This window comes from Syngnathus typhle, linkage group LG16 (assembly GCF_033458585.1).
Source record: "Syngnathus typhle isolate RoL2023-S1 ecotype Sweden linkage group LG16, RoL_Styp_1.0, whole genome shotgun sequence".
Lineage (NCBI taxonomy): Eukaryota > Metazoa > Chordata > Actinopteri > Syngnathiformes > Syngnathidae > Syngnathus > Syngnathus typhle.
Genome location: NC_083753.1, coordinates 948,711 through 972,131, shown reverse-complemented (window position 1 = coordinate 972,131; position 23,421 = coordinate 948,711). Strand labels below are relative to the sequence as shown.

The 23,421-nt window shown below is 43.4% G+C and overlaps 2 protein-coding genes across 3 annotated transcripts; one reads left to right on the top strand and one right to left on the bottom strand.

Annotated features, from left to right (window-relative positions):
* Window positions 1–218: 218 nt before the first annotated feature.
* tfb1m (transcription factor B1, mitochondrial) lies at window positions 219–23,421 on the bottom strand. 2 transcript variants are annotated; one of them, XM_061301610.1, is made up of 9 exons: window positions 23,373–23,392; window positions 22,575–22,641; window positions 22,139–22,287; window positions 21,515–21,666; window positions 21,189–21,297; window positions 20,218–20,369; window positions 19,856–19,975; window positions 1,665–1,792; window positions 219–1,023 (listed from the first exon to the last, which is right to left on the bottom strand). In XM_061301610.1, the coding sequence occupies exons 3-9, from the start codon at window positions 22,269–22,271 to the stop codon at window positions 756–758; spliced, it is 1,062 nt and encodes a 353-aa protein (XP_061157594.1). In that variant the 5' UTR covers window positions 22,272–22,287; window positions 22,575–22,641; window positions 23,373–23,392; the 3' UTR covers window positions 219–755. The 2 variants fall into 2 exon arrangements, with proteins under 2 accessions (XP_061157594.1, XP_061157595.1); XM_061301611.1 differs by lacking the exon at window positions 22,575–22,641 and having other exon boundaries at window positions 23,373–23,421.
* Window positions 7,788–12,239, top strand: LOC133169651 (claudin-20). The gene is made up of 2 exons (XM_061302022.1): window positions 7,788–8,059; window positions 8,586–12,239. The coding sequence occupies exon 2, from the start codon at window positions 8,691–8,693 to the stop codon at window positions 9,414–9,416; it is 726 nt and encodes a 241-aa protein (XP_061158006.1). The 5' UTR covers window positions 7,788–8,059; window positions 8,586–8,690; the 3' UTR covers window positions 9,417–12,239.

Below are 23,421 nucleotides of genomic sequence, written 5' to 3'. Positions count from 1 at the left end.
CTTTGCCTCCGAGCGAGCGTGTGCATATTCCACTTAAGTACATTGACAGGTAAAGCAGTTCTGAGAAAATCATTTTCATTTTGCTTTTGGGCGACAGTTCCCGCAATTCTCCCTCTGCGTCGCCTTGTCTGAGATGCCTCAGAGGTAAAGCAAAACACCCCCGATTTCTAAATTTGCTTCCATGGAGCGGAACACTGCAATGGAATTTAATTGGCTCATTAAGATTGACGCACAAATCATTTAATAAAATGAATGCAAGTTAAAATAAAGGATTGTTACAAATTAATGTATCTTGGGAATTCAGAAAAATTACACTGAAGTGTTGCGAGCTGTGTGACCTTTTTGTTCCTAAATAAACATTTTTAAAAAATCTAAATATCTTGACCCATCCAAAAGAAACATACTGAGTTTTGAACCAATTTGACTTTAAAAACATCCCAAGTGGCTTTCCACAACAGTGCACACATTCATGTGTGTTACCTTCTTTACTCCCAAGTGACAACGTTACACAATAGAAAACAAACGACATGGATCAGATGCAGCCATGTTGTTTACATGATCTATTTCAGTTTTGTTTTATTTTTTTCAGCCCAATTTGCTCTTTATCTGTTCTTCCAATAAACAGCCGTTTGGCGCTCTTGGAGGCATGGAAAAAAAAAAGTGTAAAAAATGCATGCCAGTGCCAGGTGGAAATGTCAAGGCGACAAGAGCAGCACTAAATTGACCTCTGTCGCACTTTCTGCACTTTGTCACGATCACTTTGGTCCCTCTGGGCTCGGCGTCATTCCCTTGGTCACGCCTTTCGGCGTTCTTTCCTGCCTGGTGAGGTGTTTCAGCCGGAGCTCTTCTCGGAAGTCGTAGCCGAGCAGATGCGGCTCCCGGCTGCACATGTCAGCGTAGACGTCAGCCAGCGCCTTAAAGTGGGGGATGGTGAGTTCGGTGGGGCGCATGGTGGGCTCCACATCTGCTTTGCACATCAGCTCCTCTGTGAAAGTGTCGCGATGAGCCTCCGGGAACAACATTCTGGCAGGAGGGAGAAGAGAGGCGAGGAGCAAAAGATATTTCAATGATCAGACATGATGGCATCCGGTTTTTGTGATATTAACAAGAAAATAATACGTATGAAATTCATTTATAGTCATATTTATAAGCAAAGGGTTAGATTCAGAAAGTTGGATTTTTTTTTTTCTGAAACGTCAGCTATAAATTATAATGCATGGTAAAAATGTATAGCTTGTATTGGAATCTCCAATTATCTGTGAGAGAAATTCCCGTTCAACATAAACAAGTAAAAATAATTTAAAAAATAAGTATATTTTCCACAATCTCCAATTATCCGTGAGAGAAATTCCCGTTCAAGTTAAACAAGTAAACACAATTAAAAAAAAAACTATATTTACTACAGAGTGGGTTGATCAAGTCAATTATTCCAAACGTCCATCCTTAAAATAATTACCAGTCGGGTGCTGCTTCCACCAACACGCCAAAGTTATATAAAATCTGACCGCCTCGTCGTTCCCGTGCCACCTCGCTGACTAATAATTGCTGCTCTCGTTCACACAGCCAGCACCGCGCCGTTATCTGGGCCCGCTTGCTCACAAGCACGGGAGCGCTTTCATGAGTTGCTTCTGCATTTGAAGCTGGCCGACAACATCGATGCTCACCCGATTCCTCTGTAGCAGTGCTTTCTGCGGAACTGGAAAATATTCCTGACGACTTTCTCCACCAGTTTGAAGGGCTGTTGAATGCGAGGCTGAACCAGAGGGGTGAAGTGAACAACTCCGACGTCCACCTATGCACACACATAGGGTTGCGATGTAACATTGACCTGAGAAGACACTGCAAAAAATAGATGCACTTGTGGGAATGATGAGCAGAGTGGCAGCAGGCAGGTAGGGACTGAAAAGCAAAAAAGTGACTAAAGATTACCCGACAAAAGTGAAAATAAAATGACGCAGAGTAGCTGCTGAGTTGTCATAGTAACAACACCGAGCTGCGTTCGCTATTTTCCTGCACATTCATGCTGACTCACCACTTCTTTATATCACTAATTTATGAAACAAATTTCAAAGAAACAGGACTACTGACAAACATTTCGGGTATTCTATTTCCAGGTGAATTTTCAGGAAGAGGCTAAAAGGCACAATAACCTTTGTCCAAGGTAAATGTCAAATGATGTTTTAGGCATAGCAGCTCTTTTTTCATAGTCCATCCATCCATTAATTTACATTCGCAACATTTCACAGACAAACAAGGAATATCAAAAAAATAAATAAAAATAATAAATAAAAATGCACTGAAACAATGAGAATCTCGTCTCTCATTCCTCACAAATGTAATTACTTAGTATGAAATCATAGCTTGTTTAGATGACGACAATGCTGATATACAGGGAGGAAGTGAAGGAAGACACAAAGAGAGGTACTAAATAATACTTATTGGACCAATTAAGTGAAATGGGACGGCACTCTACTGTGCCGTGGGTGCAGCGCTTGGGAAATACTGCCCTATTACTGTGAGTGTTCCGTGAGATGACCAAGTTAGGAGCTTACGTGAAGTCATAACCATAAATTTATTAAAAATACATTTTACTGGGTTGCTCACGACAAGCCTTTGCATGGAAACTGGCATTCTAGTGGATTTCAAATGTCTGCACATCCCTTTCAAATGTCAGGTTTTTGTGATATGAAAATATGTTCGAAATAGATTTGATTTTATTCCCCTAATAACCTTATGACATTTCAAAGTCCAAGTAAAAATACACTGAAGTAATGTGGTTGCATAAGTGTGCACACCCTCATATAACTTGGACATGGCTGTGTACAGAATGAACGACTCAATTTGACACTAGCGTTAAACAGGAATCAGCAAACGTGACACATTTTAGGTGCCCCTGATTATAACTTCCAGCTGTTCAAGTAGCTTTTCTCGACTCAGCAGAATCTTGAAAGTTTTATGCTAACACTGACTGCTTTTTGGAACAATTCATTATTCCCTCCACTTTGCCCAAGGAACCTGACAGAATATTTCCGATAATCTGTAATTGTGGAGCTCCCTGCTTAGAGGGTCCTCACTGGTGTTCGCGCTTAACAGCGAGCGAAGGTGTTGCCTCTCGATCCTTCCCGCGTCAGCCCTAAACTGACGTGACACTCTGTTGAAGCAGTCGTGACAGACTCAGCGGAGTTGCTTTAGGAGCTCTGGCTTTTACCAACCAGCACACACTCATCGCCGCTCACCCTCTCAACTGTCCCCGATGGCTTGTTTTCCTCTAAAGGATCATCTTACTTCATCTTCTGAGCATCAGAATGGAATCACACGAAATATCAGAAGACAATTTCATAATCCCGCATTTGGTGCCTCTTTGTAAAAAGCGTTTGACATGAATGTTATAGCTTAATGGGGGTGGCGTGGGGTAATGGTGCTAGCACACAATCCCCAATACGTGTGTGTGTGTGTGTGTGTGTGTGTGTGTGTGTGTATAGGGACCAATGGCCTGGCAAGGCAACACACAGAGCAGCTTAGCATTCGTAGGTCCACTGGCTGCGCTCTAGCTAAACACATGCATCACAAACATCAGTGGTATTAGTTGTCATCATCATCATCATAATGCATTTCATTCTCTTTAAGGGATTTTGGGTTCTTTTCAAAGATCCATTAGAGAGGAAAACATCTATAACTTAGTTGTCCTGGATTGGAAAGAACTGGCAAGGATAACTGAGTTTATTCCCTCCATTAGTCATGAGAGCAAGCACATCGGGGTGAAATTAACATGACTTCACTGAACACCTCGTGCTCCACTCAAGCTTGGAGTCTTGGATTTGGTGACTCACTCATTCTTAGCTGTGGTGCTAGGAATCAGGCGAGGATAAGAAAAGTGGAATCGGGAGACATTCCTAAGAAGATGTTTGGATTTTCAATTGTGGCTGCATTTAGCTGTGCTGATAAACTGCAGCGTTATCTCTTATCACATCGATAGATAGGCCTGTGTTTCCTCACCGCAGCGTCAAGTGCTGTAATAGGACAACAGTGGTGGCGGCTAATTGGCTGATGCAGAGAACACTCCAAAATGTTCTATCGTTCGGAATCTCACATTTGTTAAAATCCCATTACTCGACCAACTTAATTCAGATGGCGTATTGTCACATGTCAATAATGACCAGGAGCGTGGCTGCAACGTGATGTCGTAACAGCGGAGAGCTTTATGAAAATCATTTTTCTAACTGTCATGGACAAAAGAGGGATTTGGCTTGACCATGTAGTGAAGATCTGAATTGCAAAATGCTCCCGAGTGCTTTGGTGATGCAAGATCAGACTACCATCTGTTCCGGGGAAGCAATAGAAACCCGTGCGTATGATTCCAGCCTGCGCTAAAATAATTAGGCCATTTATATTCTCCACGCCATGATTTAAGAGAAGAGCACAGGGGAAAAGTCAATATCGAGACGATATGGGCGGCGGCGTTTCAGCCATCAGCTTGTCCGTGTCACTTTGCTATTATGATTTATAGATGGCCTTGCTACACGGCTTCACTAGGTAGACCCACGTAATATGAACTGCATCCTGCCATTAATCCTCCCCCACCGATAAACTCGGCATGCGAGGAAACTCCGCTGTAAATCACAGGCCGCCATATCACCTGGCCCGAAACTTTAGGTGCAATGAACTTGTTTCCGCTCCAATTTTCCCACAGGCGGAGAATATAGAAATAGTGTGAAAGCAATTATCGTGTGCAGGCAAAAACAGGCTAAATGAGTTTGTTGGAGAGGAATCAATACAAGTAAAGTGCAAGAAAATTCTGAGTATCTGACTTTTATCATTGAGCTAAATTGGTCACAAACATCGGTGTCAGTAAGATAAACAAATGTTCTTTAGGTTCTTCTTTAGGCAGCTCAGCTAAAATGATCCATTCTTTGTTTTCAAGTAGGCTAGTGGTCAAAATAAAAAAACTGCTGAAAAAGCAACAACGGACTGCAATAAAAGCTTAACCTGACAGCAAGGATTCCTATAGTAAAGTGATCGAAGGCCAAATACATAAATGGCTTTTCGTAACCCACCTGAGTGTTAGATAGGCCCCATAGCCACATCAACGCATTTGTACTTTTCCATATTTCATGTGTTTGACCTTCCCAAAGCTCAGTTGGGAGATCTTTGCTCGTTCCAACTTCCACCTACTATATCATGACGATGGTGTAATTTGTCACAAACATGGGACGGCAGAAATCCATGGGCACCAGGCACCTTGCTACTTTAACCACCAATGGATGCTTACATAATGACTAAAAAAAACAAGGGGGGGGGGGGACTAGGTGTAAAGCTAGGACAGAATATGTGGGAGAATATTGCACTGAGATGTTGCAGAAAAGAAGACTTACATTAATCATAAATACACCTTGACAACCCCCACATAAAGCCAAAAAGGCAAGCTCTCAAGAAAAGAAGGCAGCAGTCCATCTTAAGTCACCTAGCAGTGTTGTACCTGAACGCGTTTAAAGAACAAAAGTTCATATTTTGGACGAACGTGAACTGAACTTTTTTGCTTCGTGAATGTTTTTGTAAACGCGCTCATTCTGGGGCCATTTTGAACGGCAGTTCACTTTAGTTCAAGGCTGCCAGGTTTTCTTTTCTTCGACTTTAAAATGAAAAAAAAAAATCACTAAAAACACTGTAAACAAGGCATGAGAAAAAGGATTTGGCAACCTCGGCTACAAACAGTCACACGGCGCATGAGAAAATGCCAAAATGTAACAGCTCGCAGGAACTTTTTTTTTTTATATATATTTGGGGAAGCCAACAACTTAGTTCATAAAATTTCAATCATGAACTATGAACTGAACAGATTTATTGTAAAATTTGTGAACTGAACTTTGAACTAGTTAGTATAGATAATGAACTTTCCCAACACTCATCTACCGTAATTTTCGGACTATAAGTCACGTTTTTTTTCATAGTTTGGGTGGGGGGGGGCGACTTATATGGTTTTTCTTTCACTTTTTTGGGCATTTTATTGGTGCGACTTATACTCCGGTGCGACTTATAGTCCGAAAATTACGGTAATATAAAAGTCTGATGTTGCTTGCGGGCATTTGGAGAGGAAGGGCTTAGGCTTCCTGCCCAGCGTACTTCCCATGGAACGGCCTCGGGCAAGCACGAGGCAAGACATCAGACCTACCCTATCAACCCACTTGGAGAACTCCTTTCCTCACGCGACTGACTTGCTCCAGACGTTCCATGGCTTCTTTAAACCTCTTGGATGTCACTCTTAATGTACAAGATTTGTAACCCCAACTAACAAATTGTCGCATATTTGACAGCTTCACACCTGGTAAAAAACTTTCATGCTCCGCGGTCGGCGACATACATAACAGCTATCACATAACGCCTTAGCCGTCAACGAGCACGGGAACCAATTACACGAGGGGACACAAAGGAGGGAAAACGCTAATTGAACGATAAAAGACCCCAATGCGGGTCACGCAATAGCGTGACCGGTCGGGAAAGACAGGAGAGCTCTGCTGTGAGGTGATAAAGAAAAGAGGGGCACCACGCTTTTAATAGCCTGTGAAATCTTCACACATGGCAGAGTGGCACATCTGCACTACCCCACGGTATGTTAACTGCGTTTTGCGCTTTCTCTCCTCGCACCTTCCTTTTCTAACCTAGTTATTTATTTATTCTATTCCCCATGGAGCAACGGCAGTATCAGCACTTAGGATCTCATCAGTTACAAGGAGACGGGTCACACACGAGCATGTCTGAAGAAAAGTGGAAAGATTCTATTTCCGGGGGAGCTGCGGTAGCATAGAACAAACATCCTAGTTGAGATTTTTAATGCATATTTGAATTGAATTCTTAGTCTTTTCAGGGGAACTGGAGAAATGATTTCTCCATATACAAAAACAGATCAATAGATGAACAGATCAAAAGCAACCAATTGCGGCTTGCAATGGTTGGTGCCCGCAGCATTAGGTTGGAGTTGGCGTTTACCAATATGGCCATCAAGCACAATACAAAGAAAACAAAGCATATCGGTGCACTGGTCATGTTTGTGTGCACCTACAATTTGTCCTCTTTGTCATTCAAGAATCCAGAATGTCCTTGTCAAGCGGCTCCCCTCTTGCATGCCTTCTACTGAAGAGAAGAGATAAGCAGACATGTACGGGGAGCAGCTGGGAGGTTAAGTCCCCCACTGACTGATTCCTGATGGAGATGATTCCCTGGGGAGCTTCATATTTTTTTCATTTATGTGTTTCAATTCTCTGCAATGAATGCAAAACAACAGCCATTAAAAAACAGCTGACCTGTCAAGGTATCTGGTGTGGTTGCAGATTCAGGAAAAATTCAATTATTTAACAAAATAAACAGAAGCAATTTAGATTTTAATCACTTTTAACACCCACCCCCCAAAATATATTTTGCTTCTCCTGTAAATCCTGAAAAAAATAAAAAGCTCTTTAACTTTGGTTCATTTTATACTGCCGTCCAATCACATTCACAAGATCCAGTGATCCAGTGATGTGCCTAACTCCAACCACAATATTCCTCACTGATTGACTCAGGACGGAATATTTGCAAAGGAAATTTGCAAAATATTTGCATCGATATAAATACATGAATATCATAGGGGGGGGTTACATTTTGTAAAATGTTAAACTTGTGAACATTTGATTGACGCGCAGCGCACGCAGTTGGGAGCACACATAAAGTACATCACACTGACAGACGCGCACACACCGGGGAGGAGAGAGGAAAGAAGAGGGGGGCGGGCGTCGAGTGCGGGGGAGCGATCAAGAAGAGAGAGAGAGAGAGCGAGAGAGCCGGAGCACCGCGTCTCTCTCTCCCTAGCAGGCTTCTGTCCAGCCTGTGTGGTCCGTCGGGGCTGGGGTGTGCTCTCCTCCGCTGTTGCTAAGGAGATGGACGTCGCGAACGGAGCTGAGGTCCGGGCTGAGCTGTCCACATCGCCTCCTCCTAGTCGTTCAGCGCGCAACTCGTGTATGTGTGTTTACCGGAATCATCGCCAACAACGTGACGCGCCAGTGGCAGCTCTGCAGCAGCAGCCAGGGTAAGACCGATCGTTTCATGGGGACGGAAAAGAAAAGAAGGCGATCATCCACCGTTAGGGGCGAGGGAATTTCCCTAATTCTGTTCAAAAATATTTGACACTGGATTAAGTAGAGTGAGAAAGTTGTCTGTAACTTGTTTACCAAATGGGATGTTTTTTTTCTTTCAAAAACGGTCGGTCAAAAGCGCTCCCATTTGAGCGCTATTAAAGCCATTTAATGAGTGTTAAGGTATGGACGGGCACTGCAGCTTTAAGTCGACATTGAGCGTTGCAAATAGCACAAAGTCATTTCTCCCTCTCTGGTATCAGCACGGTGGAAGGCACGGGAGAGGACATAGAAAATGCACACATGCACAATACATCCCTTTAGTTTTGCTTACCTAGGGTCAGGCACAGTCAGCTCTTATTGCTGGTTCTTTGTTTGCAGCCAGTAAAGTGCGTCTGTGTCGAGCTGAATGAGGCGAGAGAGGAGGCAGTGCGAGGCAGTCACTCTGTCTCTTTTCTCATTTGTGTCTCTGTGCTCAAGACCAGCGGAGCTGCAGCCCAGGAGCTGAAGAAGCAAAGGTTTGACCGGCAGCCGCTTGACGAATGCTACCTGGCCGAGACGTCGGCTTAGGCTCGACAACGGAGCATGGCGTCCACAGGCATGCAGATATTTGGATTTGTGCTGGCGCTTTTGGGCATCATGGGTGCCATGGTGGCCACATTGCTGCCCAACTGGAAGGTGAGCGCCGACGTGGGCTCCAACATCATCACGGCCATCTCCCAGATGCAGGGACTGTGGATGGACTGCACATGGTACAGCACGGGAATGTTCAGCTGCACGCTCAAGTATTCCGTGCTTTCGCTTCCGGCGTACTTGCAGACTGCGCGCACCACCATGGTGCTGTGCTGCGTACTGGCGGCCATGGGGCTCTGCCTGGCTTCCCTGGGACTCAAGTGTACGCGGTGGGGAGGGGGGCGGCGTTCCAAGCGGCACGCGGCCATCGCCAGCGGCGGCTGCTTTGTCGCCGCCGGCTTTCTGTGCCTGGTGCCTGCTTCCTGGTTTACCAATGAGGTCATCACTAACTTCCTGGACTCCACCGTGCCCGAGAGCAATAAGTTTGAGCCCGGGGGCGCCGTGTACGTGGCCTTCGTTTCCGCCGGGTTCCTCCTAATGGGGGGCTCCATCTTCTGCGTGTCCTGCTCGGGGAAAAGGCACGGACCCCAGGACTTGGTCCTGCTCCCCCCGCCTGACAAATTGCTACTGCAGCAGCAGCAGCAACAGCTGCTCCAACAACAGGAGCTCCAGCATCAGTATTGCTCTCTCTCCCCGCTGGACAATAAGACTGGCTACAGCCTGCAGGACTATGTGTAGGTAAGCTTACAGGCCGAGGGGGAGGAGTGGACGAGTGCGCCACACAGGTGGGAAAATATGAGCTGCTCTTGTGTCTTGCTCCTGTCTTTCTTCTGTTTTGCAAGCACAAGCAGTGGTTTTAATCTCCCAGCAGCACCTTGGAACAAACACACCGAAGGCGTCAGGAAGCACGGATGAGGTGCCGCACAATCCGAGGGGGGGCCGCGAACCAAATGCAAGCTCATCGGTAAATGACTGGGAGCGTTCCCTGGGGAGCGGATTAAGCAAATAGGAAGGATGCCGACGCCCTCCCCGCCAAAGGTTTGAATCAAAAGAAAAAAAAAAAAAGCAATCACTTAGCTGCTATTTACAATCTTTTGGAGCGCTTTCAATTGAAAACAAATACAGTAGCTGGACGTCCTTTCATAGATAGGCCATATTTTTGTTTGCTGTTCCAGTAACTTTGATGTCTTGCCGCTAAGCATGCCCTGTGGAGCCTGTCCTGTGTTTTAAGACAGCGGGATGGATGGGTAGAAGTCCGTGATATAGCCACACAATATGCCTGTGCCTGAAAAAGCTGTCGAGACATTAGAGGAGGAGGAGACGTGGGCTGCTGGGCAGGTTTTGAGTAAATGCAGACAAACAGATGCTTGCTCTCCTCCTCTCGGCAGGTGGAAATGTGAGAGAGACGGAGAGGGGCGAAAGGCAAAAAAAAGGATGGAATCTTTGAGCAAACCATGTGGGAGTGAGCTGTTATCATATACCCATCCTGAAAGCACCCCGTCGCTAAGCTGCCAATTCCGGCCAAAGTAACCATTTCTGGCACACCGGCGCCCCATTAGACATGCACTACTCCCCCACATACTTGCGTGTCCTCACAGACACAGCCAACACACACACTCATGCTGCTTTTTGCATGTTTTCATCCTGCTATCCTCCTTCACGCTACCATGGAAACCAAATTATTGTCTGAGGGGCCGGTGCTTGTCAGCCAAGTGATTTGTTTGTGGTAGGACATCTCTTTTTTTTTTTTCTTCGCTTCTTCCCATTGTTCCATAAGCTTCAATCAGAGCCTCTGTGTACACGACTTAGTCTAATCCCCTTTATTAGCCAGCGAGAAGAGGCAGCGTCCATGTTGAATTGTGTTTTTTCGAGATGCATTTCGTGGCTGGAGTGGTATCGAGGCAAATGTGAAACCTCTCGAGTCACGGTCCAACGGCTCGCTATGAGGCTGGCAGGCAGTAACAAAAGGTTGGAGTCATTCTCCATATGTGACTTGTTTTCCAAACGTGTCAGCATGGAGGCTGCACCTGCAGAAGGTCTCTGTGTCTTAAACAGAAACCACTTGACTGCTATCGCCACACAGACATGCAAACACGGATCCTCTGTCCCGCTTTCGTCACACGTCACATGGATGCGATAGTTGACGGCGGAACTCTTGATGCATGTTGAAAGCATGAGCCAACACACACACATACGCTTCACCTATTCAAATGTCAGGGGCACTCTTGCGCTTTCACACTTTGCTGTCCCAGTGTGCGTGTGTTTTTTTTCTCGAGGAGGAATGGGGAAATGTTGGAAATTATAACGGAGGCAGGTTTTGGCAATGATGCGCAGGACCGCACAGTTTCCTCCTGCTTTCTCATAAACACTCAGCTTTCTGTGGAGGGAGCAGATGGCTAAGCCCAGCTCGCCACCTGCAGGCCGCTGCCGGCACACCGCGAGGCATCACTACGGGCTTTATCTCCAGCCCTGGCAGCACTCTGCGACCAGGTTTCTACGCCATCTTGCCCCAGCATCTCAAACAGAGCTGGCTTGCTGACAATAACTCAGTGCCCTGGCACCAGAAGCAATGCAATAAACAAAATAAAAAAACGCAAAGAATGTGCCATATCATTAAGTAATACTGACGTTTTTTGCGTTTCAAGAATGTGCCAAATACTGTAGTCTCGATGACATTTTATGACTATCCGGAATGGTTTATCTTTATTTTTCTAATGTGTTCTTTGTATATGAATTGCGAATGTTTTATGGATTTATTCTGCCAGACTAAGTCTCAAGTCAACTAGATGCTTGTGTGCAGTCCAGGGCGGCTTTTGAGGGTTATTTGAAATCCTCTTTATTCCTGATTTCCCAAAGCACAGTAAGATTCGCTAAGCATGAGTGTGGGTGGGTGGTGGGGGGGGGGGAGGTCATGAGTGTGGTATTTTCTAAACCAATGTATTCATTTAGGAGTGTTCAAGAGGTCGATGGCAGCTGTACACAAGTATCTACGTGTTTGTTTATGCTGAGGGACTTGGAATTCTCTCCGATTGTTCCAAAAGAAGATACAATACCATGATCATACCATATCTTCTTTATAAGAAGAGTACGCCAATGCACCTTTTTTGTGTTACTATTTTGAGAGTAGTTTGTTTCCAATGGTTGAGCATTTCAAGCTCCCTGCACCAGTACAAACACTACGCAAGTGGCACTCTGGATAAAAAAGGGGGGGGGGGGATGACGTCTGAGCGCTCCGGCGGGGAGTTACGAGCGAGAGGTTCCTCTTTTTTGTGTGTCTGTGCAGCTTGATATCAGCACGCAATTGCATTAGCTTAGAAATGGGCCCGAGTGCAAAGTGGTCCTATGAATTTAAAAAGTTACAAATGTGCATAGAACCTGTACCGATGCATTGATTTATCTTTTTGATAAAACTGCAGCTTATTTTTGTGGATGCTTTAGCACTTCTTACTTTGCCAGAGCATAATTGTGACGAGCAGCTCACAGGTTGTGTGAAACAGTTGTCTCAATGTGCTTGTGCAAGTAGTTCTATTTTGTACTAATAAAACTATTTTATGAAAGCAACACGCCTGCTGGTGGTTTGTTACTACGTGCACGACCAATAAGGGGGAAGTATTGTCAGCCTGGCCAAATGTACAGATTGTCGGATGCTACAGGCTGTGCTGAGTGCAGCCGGCCAGTCAGGCTGCTCTTACGCAGCGCAGCACCCTGGGGAGCGGCGGCATTGGTTTGACTGTATGCATCCATAATACATCGCCATGTGCAAATGGATTTTGATAAAAAAAGAATTCCAGTCGGAATGTCGCACCCAAGCTCACTGAGCATTTCCTCACCGAGATGACAGCATGAATAATAACCTTGCATGGATTTAAAGGCAACTGGGGAGATGAATTTTGTATTTGTTTTATCTATGGAAAGAGCATTTGACAAGATGCTGCAACTGGCACTTATTTTAATCATCCATTAATCGGTTTATTTTTTTAAATTTGTATCCCTTCATTAAAAAAATTGAATAAAAAATTATTTAAAATGAATAGTACAAAACAATTAATATTTTTTATTCAGTTAATGCTCTTGTCTGTAACATGTTGGGGGAAAAAAAAAAAAAAAGATCATTTTTTTCCAAAGTAGAGGGATGAGAATAGCAAATGTGAAAAAGCACGGAAAAGGAGCAAGGGGAGGGGGGGGGGGGGGGATATACGCTGTCGCGGCGGGCGGGAGAATGCCCGGGAGAGTCACCGAGGCTAACGTTGCCCGGCCGCTGCCCCCCCACATTTAAAAAAATAATTTTCTCAACGGATTTACACGATTCACGAAAATACTTTAGACGGAAAAAAAACACGGAAATCCGCAGATCCCCGGAAAATTCTCATCCTTGAAAGTAAAAGCAAATGTTATATTTTGATTTAACACAAAGATAATCAGTCTCCTTTTATGGAGAATGTTGACAAGCTGAAATTCTGACGATTTGGACAATTAAAAAAGTTTAAACAATCAATTATCAAAAATCATTATTGATCAATTTAATAATCAAATAATTGTCGCACCTCTATACTAAAATTCATTATATATTTTTAAAAGTCTGTTTAGATGGTAGGGAAATTACAATGAACTAACCTTTTATTTCAATTAATCAGAGGAAGAGCAGAATCAAAGTGAGAAGAAAAATTCCTGAAACCAACACAGAATATTCATAGCTCTCCCACATTCTCCCACTCCTTGTGGTTATGCAACAAGAGTGCAGCTCAAATAGCTGCTCCTCTCGTGGGAAAAACACGAATAAGATCTGCTCCTCTGTGTATTTAACCTACATTCTCCATCAAAGACTCCCACCTAGACTCGCCACAATGACAGATCTGAACATGAACTTAGACGAGGAGGTGGCGAAAGCTCGACACTCGTGAGCGGCAGCCTCTCTTTTGAACCTACACTGTTTCTTTGCCTTCTTGATCTACAAATACCCTTCGAGATTATGTAGACCAACAGAAAGCGCAGAGGATAATGAGGGAAAGATGGCACAATCCGCCATTCACGCTGGCAAAGATGAGAAAGACATTCATCCGCGTGTCCATTTAACATCAGTGCAATGGCCAAAATACAACACTCGAAAGCCGAAGTAAATAGCCTTGGTGTGTCACCGCACTTAATGTGCCGCTCTTTGTTTTGGGCAGCTGCTCTGCTTGCTAATGATCATATTAGAGGTATAATGTTCTTATCGATGCCAGGGGGAGGGGTGGGGGGGCTGACCTTCCTTTGTTTGGAGCTACTCCTGGCCCCAGCGCACATGCAAAGCTGGGGAACCATGGCAGCGACCTTGACAACACAGTAAACTGCTGAGGAAGGCAGTAAAAGCTACGGGGATGACAAAGGGACTATGTGTAAGAAAACAATACACAGTGACAGTTCCAGAGGAGACTCTTCAATATTTCAGCACGGGGCGACCCGTGCGGCTGGGTGGTTTTGGTAGCCAGGCGACGCTAAATCGATAAAATTGTTGATGCTTCGGCTCAATCTCTGTAGATGTGTTCTGGTTATAATACGGAAATGGATTTAAGAAGGACGACTATGTCACACAAATCAAGACAACCCCTTACGACTCTATGCACGCCGTATGGCAACATCACTCTTGAGGTTTTGAACTGTGTAATGTCAACTTTAAAACACCATTTTGCTAAGTGCTGCATTCTGTTTCAGGTGGAGAACAGTATGTCTTTTACCTTCTAACAAGACCAAAGCCTCAGGCGTTTAATGTGCTGGCACAGGTCCCTGAAAATAACTTTCCCCGATCCTCTTGATACCACGTTTGACCCGTTTTACGAGCCAGTTGGAGGCCAGGATGAATTGCGGTGGCCGTGGAGCGTGTGCACGGTAGGCGGTGAGAAAAGCGTGCTGTCCCGCCGAATAACTTTGCGCTCTTGCTCTTCAAGCCAGAGCTGGGCAACATCAGGTCACAGCAAAGGTATCCATCACTGTGTCTGCCACTACATTGTTTCACCCTCCTGGATTTAAGAGACAATAAATACGACGCTGGAATACGTGCATAGCTGGGAGGGAAACTAAAATATAACTGAGCTGAATGCATCTGCATCCTCCCTGGACAGTCACCAGCTCTAATGGATGTTCAATGCGGCATTAACAAATTCAATTTAGGCTCAGTTCATCTGGCCCGTGGTCGTAGCTGATGACTGTGTACAAGGCGAACATCTGTAGGGCTTTCCGCCTGCGAGGCTCAGTTAGCTGGCTTGAGCCGCCCGGTGCAACCATTACTCAAGACCGGGCTGACGACCAGCCCAGACAGGCCACCATCTGTCGGAGGTATGCCTCCCATCTCCAATCAGATCCATCTTGTCATAAGGCGGCCTTTTGGCTGATTCTGCAAATGAGGCTTAGCCATGTGGGTAATTTTCCGTACTCATTTGTAATGAGCAAATGTAGGTCAGCTTTAGAATGTAATTGTATAAAATTAGGAAAATATTTCCAAAGAGTGAAAACAACTACCGTAATTTTCGGACTATAAGTCGCAACGGAGTATAAGTCGCACCAGCCATAAAGTCGGAGTCGGAGTCAGCTTTATATGCCAAAAAAGTGAAAAGAAAAAAAAAAAAACATATATATGTATATAAGTCGCTCCTGAGTATAAGTCGACCCCCCCCACCCAAACTATGAAAAAAAAACGCGATTTATAGTCAGAAAATTACGGTACATCAAGTTGTATTAAACAAAACTTTTTTACTTAGGACTTAATGCGCGGAGGCTATAAGTCATGACTAGGGGTGTAACGATACATCGATACACATCGATTAATCGATATAATGCTCTACGATTTATTGGCATCGATGCTAAAGGTAAACATCGATTTATATCGCCGTGTTTGACCTCGGACATTAGACGCGCATGTACAAACATAGCTCACCACCCCTATTTTTAATTATTGGGAACAACTGCGGAGCCCTCCCGAAGAGCTTATGGAGGCATGTTGCGCGTGATGAAGCATCAACTGCATGTCTTATAACGCCACTTGTCACAGTCTGAAGCTGACTGAAACATATTCTGCTCATGAACACAGGTACATTCTTAGCCAATTCGCTCATTTCTATGTAAAGGGGCTGTGGAAATTAATCTGGATGGCTCCGTATAGACGTACCGATGGCTTGATGGGTTCCTCTTGACCCGTGACCAGAATATAAATGAGAAATTATTATGATTACAAAAGCAAGCAGACACCAACACTCTGTGTATTTTGTGTATGTGTCTGCACTCGAAGGGGATACTGTCATGAATAGTAAAATGTTTGTAATTGCATAAATATCAAACAAGATGGCGGCAAAGCACTTTTTACTATTAAGACGAAGCTCCTCCCCTCAGTTCAACGTAGGTGCCAAACATACCGCCTTCGGGAAGATTCATTACATTTGCATTAAAATGGCTAAAAAGGTTCAAATAAAGAGGACAAAAATGGCCAGCAAGCTTAAAACCCAGAGGGTTAGCAGATTCAAAGATCAGACTTTGTGAGAATGCATCAGAGGAGTGTGAATAAAAAAGAAAAAAAAACAGGAAAGGGGGGCTCAGGTGTGATCTGCCTCGGGTGTACGCCGCAAGGGAAAATTGTCCAATCGCGACTCTCCGAAACACTCAAGGGCAATCTCAGTCGCTCAATAAGACACAAGCAGATGGGGTCAAGGAGAACAAGGCTGACGGATAAAATAGAGAGGACTATCATACCCTCCCATCTCAATATTGGCGAGTGCTCATGCAAAGAGGAATCAACAATTGCATCCTCATTACATTGTTGGCTTAATGTCCAACCACTCCATCAACCTTTTAGTGGACGCCAGAAAGGTCCATTGCTTTTTGGTGAGTGCACAACATCAAACCACTTTGAAAAATGTCACTGAATTGCCATATGTGCAGTGTCGCACCTGCTACTAGCTAAAAACAGCCATTGGTAACACATTTATATATTTAATCTCCATTGCGTTTCATTGTACAGGTAAGTAAGTGTTGCTATTGCCAGTTACCGTATTTTCCCGACTATAAGTAGCACCTAAATACCTAAAATTTCCTCAAAAGCCGACAGTGCGCCTTATAGTCCGGTGCGCCTTATACATGGACCAAATTCCTAAATTTAAACTGGCCCGAAGCATTGTGTCATGAAATCAATCATAAGTGGCCCGCTGAAGACTATGAATCATGAATCATAAAGATTATGGATCATTATTTTGTGATTATAAAGTAATTTGTTGCGTCTGAAGTTGAAATAAGAAAGATAAGATTTGATTTGGATTAAAAATTTGACATGATGCAGTAATAGTGCGCCTTATAGTCCGGTGCGCCTTATATAAGGACAAAGTTTTAAAAAGGGCCATTCATTGAAGGTGCACCTTATAGTCAGGTGCGCCTTATAGTCCGGAAAATACGGTATTTAATCTCATTTGGTTTTCATTGTACAAGTAAGTAAGTGTTGCTATTGCCAGTTAGTATAAATTATTCACCAGTCCTGTTTAAGTACAGCCACAACTGCGAGGCCTACTACAGCAGAACCATGAGACTCCGATTCAGGCATGCCAAGAGCGCACAATACCAAATACCTCTTGTGTGTCAATTTGAGCAAATCCCTCTTCATTAACACAATAGTGAGCCCACAGCTTCAGAGGCGAAGAGATAATGCCAACAATTAGACCAGTGAGCCGATTTATTGGCTATAGGTGTACGGCACAGACACACTCGCACATTCTAAGTGGATTCTCAGCTAAGTGGATATTCTTCAATTTTATAACAGAAGAATTGGCTTGGATACAAATGATTTTTTTGGCTCACCCACAGATTATTCTTTGTTATTTACAAATATAGCTTTGTTCATCTCAATCAATTCATCAGTTTGTGAGTACATTTAGATGGCATTATCATTATTTGAGTAATTTTGTCCCCCCCAAAAAAGGTTGGGAAACATTGCCCTAAATTATGCATATTGCAGTTTAAACATGACTTTGTTTCAAGTCTTGTTGGAACGTGAAAGCATTCATCAGTGCATATGTGTTTGAAAATTAATTCTCATGAGTAAGCTGGAATGTTTTGCTTGCAAAGCACTGGTCTACTTTTTTTGCATGATGCTCCCATCTACACGCTCCACACAACAGCAACAACATATTTTCTGCTCCAACTTTAAAAAAAATAATAATAATAACAATTTTCCTGACAGGAGATTTCCTTTAACTATTTTGTCAGCCTTTTCGTTGTATAAAATATGCAGTGTTCAAGCCATGGCAGACTTTCAATAATTCCTTCCCTCATCATATCGTCAGACAATGTAATGTGTTTGGAATGATGCAGAAAAAAGTTACCTTCACTCAAGCAATTGGCAAAAAGCAACCGTGAGATTATTTTGAGATTTTACAAGAAAAACTAATTTCACTGCTCACTGAGAATAATTCATCAGTCCAAAAGAAAAGGAGCTTTTTAAGATCTACCACAAGAGGTACAAAAATCCTGGAATACAACTCTTCATTTTGAAAAACTCTTTTTGAAGCAAGGAAGAACCTTTTTTATATTTCTGTTTCTGCATTACTGTGCTCCAGTGCACAAGCAGGGTACATAAAGACATGCTTGGATGACTTCTGTGGAAGAACTTGACCTCAACCTCCTCCTCATCAAACACCTCTGATATGAACTACCACAAAGATTGCGAGCCAGACCCTGCCAGTCACCCGACATCGGTGACCTCTGACATCTGGACAGAGTACCAACAAACAAACTGTGAAGCTGAGAAAGAGGACCAATACTTTATTTCCCTCCCTGTAGGTATAATAACCAGGAGTCCCAGATCTTCAGTCCATTTATAGTGTCTAGGGCGTACATACACGCATTAACTCACTCCAAGCGTCGTGATCTTTTATAGGGCACAAGCAGCAGGGGGGTTTGCTCATCAAACCGCCATCATCTTTCCTAATGATATCATTCCCACCAAGTGCCCATTAAAACATTTAGAGCGGGAAAAATGGCTTGTATGGGCATGTTGGAGGTGCTGAATCTGCAGTGTGATCCCTCTGTAATCATGTTTGTTTGTATTGTCTGCGTGCGTGTTTGTGTACATTTACAGCAAGATTCAAAGTTAGGTGCTAAGTGGCCGCTGACTGTCATGAAATAATTATCGGGAGCCATCTTTTCTAAGAGAATGAAAAATCGGCCTTGGTCCAATTCACAACATTTCCGAATAATTTATTTATCCAGAATGCGTCCCAAAGAGCCGCAGTATTTTCAAGGGACCAAAAGACCATCCCTGACATCAACTTTATGCCTGTTCTTTAATCCAAAGACTGAAAAAAAAAAAACATTTGTACCAGGTCGTAAGGAACCTTCAGAGTCATCCTGCCTATTATCTTAAAAAAAAAGATCTCGATGAAAGCAAAGGTTTCATTTTTTTTTAATACACCCTCTAGTCTTACTATAAATCCTGACCCTGGAAAATGAAGCAAAAACATCTTGCATTCCCATATTATGCAAGCATTCGACTCTTTCTTCCATGGCTGATCCACGCACGGGCTAAAAGACAGAGGCAGAAAATGGGGCCTAAAAAAGAACTTGGGCCTCATTACGAGTCACAGCAGCGTTAGGGTGCCACATCTCAAATACCCACCAGGCATCATTACATCCCAGAAATGGTCCAAAGACAGAACAGAGACAAAAGTGATTCAACACAGTCCTAATGAAGGCTTGAAGCAAGAAGGGTGAAGAAGGGATGAGTGATGGTGATATGACAAGGGATTTGCGATGACAACACGGGTCCAGATGAAGAAGGCCACACATTTAAAATCGAGGTCCCGCAATTGTCCTCCAGGAAGAAGCGTGATATAATAACAACACGTCCATCTGGCGTTGATGACCTTGCAGCTATCATTTTACAACCGAGTGAAATAAACATGGAACTTTTGAAAAATCAAACAAATAAATAAATCAAACGTGTTCTGAAAGATGAAATGCTATTTCAGCAACACGCCCCTGAGGAGGCATGAGTGGATTTTCTACGCTTAAGCAAACACATCAGATGATGATTATTGAGGGGGCAGCACTCATGACTCCATGGAGATTACTAAACACACTGCCTCAGTAAGAAAATAGAAACAATTTTGCGCTTGGTTTGACACTGCACTGAAAGCAAAGAAGAGCCAATTTGAAACTCCTACCTCTGGTTTGGGGACGAAGGCCTTTCCCGGGATGGTGAAACGGTGGTGGACGGTGCAGAGATACTGAGCCATGATGGACAGACGGCTCCTCTGCCTGCTCTTTGTGCTGGCTGTCAACCTCTGGTTGGCGAAGACAACAACACAAGACAAGAGTAAGATTCACTGATACATTTGATGAGACACTGTCACATGGTGGGCTCATTCAACATTTCTTCGTAGTTGGCATAGTAACCAGACAAAGTTTGGAAAGGAAACCAAATCAGGGTCCAATTCTTTCATTTCGGTTAATTAAGGAATGTATTGTGATTGCTTAAGACCTCTAATATACATATAGTTGCTACTTATTCAAACATTTGCCGCACCTCTGCGACCTCCTTCTGGAAGGTGAGAGTGAGTTGGGTACGCCCAAAGGCAAAAGGCCCGGTTCTGTTGGCTATGTTTTCCAGCCAGTTGATGATGAGGGGGGTGGAAACATTGAAGGGTAGATTGCCTATGATGTGAAGATTTGGTGGATCTATGGAACACACACGTAAACGTAGACATTAGGGCTTACATTAGCAGGTAGCATGTCATTAGCTTGCAGAAAAAAAAATAGAGTGCAGTTTTAGCTCTAAAGCAGTGGTGTCAAACTCATATTTTTCACGGGGCGCATTGTAGTCATAGGTTCTTTCGGAGGGCCATTATGACTGTCAACCCAAATAAATGTATGAGCACCTCATATTATATACAGTAAAAGCTACAAAGCAAACTGACAAATAACTAGTTTTCAAATCAGACGAGTAAAAACAGGTCAAATATTCCCCCACCCCCCAAAAAAAAACATTAAAAGTGAAGACAATTTGCAATTCTAGTAATAACACATGAATTTGATGCATAATTTGTGTTTGCGGGCCACATAAAATGATGCGGTATCTGGCCTTGAGTTTGGCACCTCTGCTCTAAAGTAAATGTACAATTTGGAAATAATCTGTGATTACAGTCAGGTGACGTGCAACCTCTCATACTCTCTTCTTTGCGAGTCACCATTTTGGTTGCACATCGTCACGACAATCATTCATGCTCATACTATGATCAAAGTGGACTCTCCAATTAACCGACCACGCAGGTTTTTAAATGTGGGAGGTAGGTGGAGAAAACACACACAAGCATAAGAAGAACATTTCCACCGGGCTGCCCATTTTCAGCAATTGCAGCCTTATTTTGCATGTTCGTCCCACATCAGAAGGTAAGCTCGTTTCGCCAATTACTTCTCTATTGAATTAACTTGAGATTGGACTGAGACGTGCCTTGCTGGCAAAATAGGTCGTACACTTGTTCAGTTAAATAATCTCACCCTCCTCCCATGGCTGACAAATACTTCTTGGGAATCCTCTCTCCATTCTGTAGGTAAGAATGTCACCATGGACAATTCTCACCCTGCCTGGTGCAGCTTCAGATAGCAGCTGAGGAAACAGAGAAACATCCAATTAGAAATATGACAGACCATTCACTGAAAAAAATGCAGCTCATCAGTCTCCCTCCAGGTGGTGGGTAGCAATGAAGCAGCAGAAGAAAACAACTCAATCAAAATATCTTCAAAAAGGACAGATGCAAGTGTTTTGTTGACAAGGTGCCAATGAGATTGAGATGCTGGTGCATCTCGAGTGAAGAGACTCATACTTTTAATCCAGGGATAAAGCGGGAATCCTTCTCCACCACAAGCAGGTCCGTGGCCCCGGCGTTCAGAATGGACCGGGTCAGGCCCCCAGGACCCGGACCCACTTCACACACGTGGGCATTGTTCAAATTTCCTGCTTGTCGCACTAGTTTGTCTGAAAAGATGATGAGCAACTTAATACCGTTCTGCACGTAAGAAGTGAATAACGCATCGAGTAGAGGTCAACAAATTATACAACAGATTCCAATCAAACGATTTCATCAGTCTTGCGTGTCCAAATGTCTACTAATAGAATGGACTGCAATATTTGCGCTATGAAGATGAGATGCATTAATCTAGCAGTCACCTTGCTCAATAACAAAAAGGCACATTAGACCTGCAATGCATTACACATAATCATATTAAGGTCCACAAAGGCTGATGACTAGCTTTTTCAGTTTAGTAGATCTCCTCAACATGACCCACACAGGAAAGCCTGTCTGCTTGAATTCTGGAAACACGACTGCGTGGAGCTGTGCACTCAAGTGCACTGGTGTAGACAAAATAATGAGGAATAGGAAGTAGCAGGTATTGGTGCAATGCAGATAGTGGAAGAAAAGGACAGCGTGCGTGGTAGTATGACCAACCTGTGAGTTTCAAGTCCAAAAGAAAGTTTTGGGAAAGCTGTTTCTCCGCTCGCAGGTGGTACAGTTTTATGAGCTCACCAACAGTAGGCAAGGGAGGCAAGCGGAAAGATGCAAGCTTCCCCGAGGCAGCCATTTGGTTTAAATATACACTGCGAGAATAAAAACAGAAAGATTAAATAAAATCTGATCCATTTTCCACAGCTACAATGACTGGGAGATATAAATTTCTGGAAATGTTAATAGAGGAAACATGGACCCTCATAAATTATGTTAATCAGATTTGTTCTACTCAGTGGTCATCAAAGATTTTATTCATATTGTATTTCATGCTGTCAATAAAACACTTTCCATTAAATCAACCCTTCAAAATGGGTTACTCTTGAAGAAAACACACAACGTGTATTGTAGTTTACTAAAAACAAATTCTGAGACGCACATTTAGGAAAATTACAGGAGGGATGCTTCCAATGCCACATCCGCCAGTTTGTGCACTGTGCAAGAAACTATGGGAACAGAGACAGTGTTGGATAAACAACAAAAAGAAAAACAAATAAACAAACAGGAAACAGACAATTGAAATATCTAGCACTGTTTTGTAACAACACCCAGAGGCATTTCTATTTATTCGCGCTTAAATTGTCGAGACGTTTCTTGCAGACGTCCGTATAATTTAGTTAACAGTGCTGCACAGGCTTCCATTTATGTCCAAGGTCCTTGCGCGCCATCTCGTGGCACAATAAAGTACAACATACAGTCAGCACTTTCCACGGAAGCATCCAGCGTCCAAAATGCTTCCAATTTAAAATGTCCCATTTTATGGACACATTTTTAATGACATGTAATTAATGAATTGCACATAGAGTTGTTTAATTTATCTAATGGTAAGGAAAAAGTACAAAAACGATTTAGTCACTCACGACTGTCTATTCAACATTGACTGGATGCACACTTACGTTCTGCAATTTAAAAGTTGCTATATAGACACCAACTAAATAGATAACTTTAAAAAGCGTTGCTTATATGATTATAATCGTTTATGTGAACTGTGAAACGTGCAGGCGATTTCATTATGAAGCTAAAGTTTACTCCTCACGTGTTCTACATTAGCTAGTAAAGGCTGCAAATTATGACGGGGCATAGATTAAACAAACCGAGTACAACGTGAAAACAAACGGAATAAATTATACAGCAAACGTAATAAAAGAGAATAAAACACATGACCCACGCTTCTCACCTGCGATGCTTTTCTTCTTTTTATTTCCTTATTCGTCATGGCGTTGACG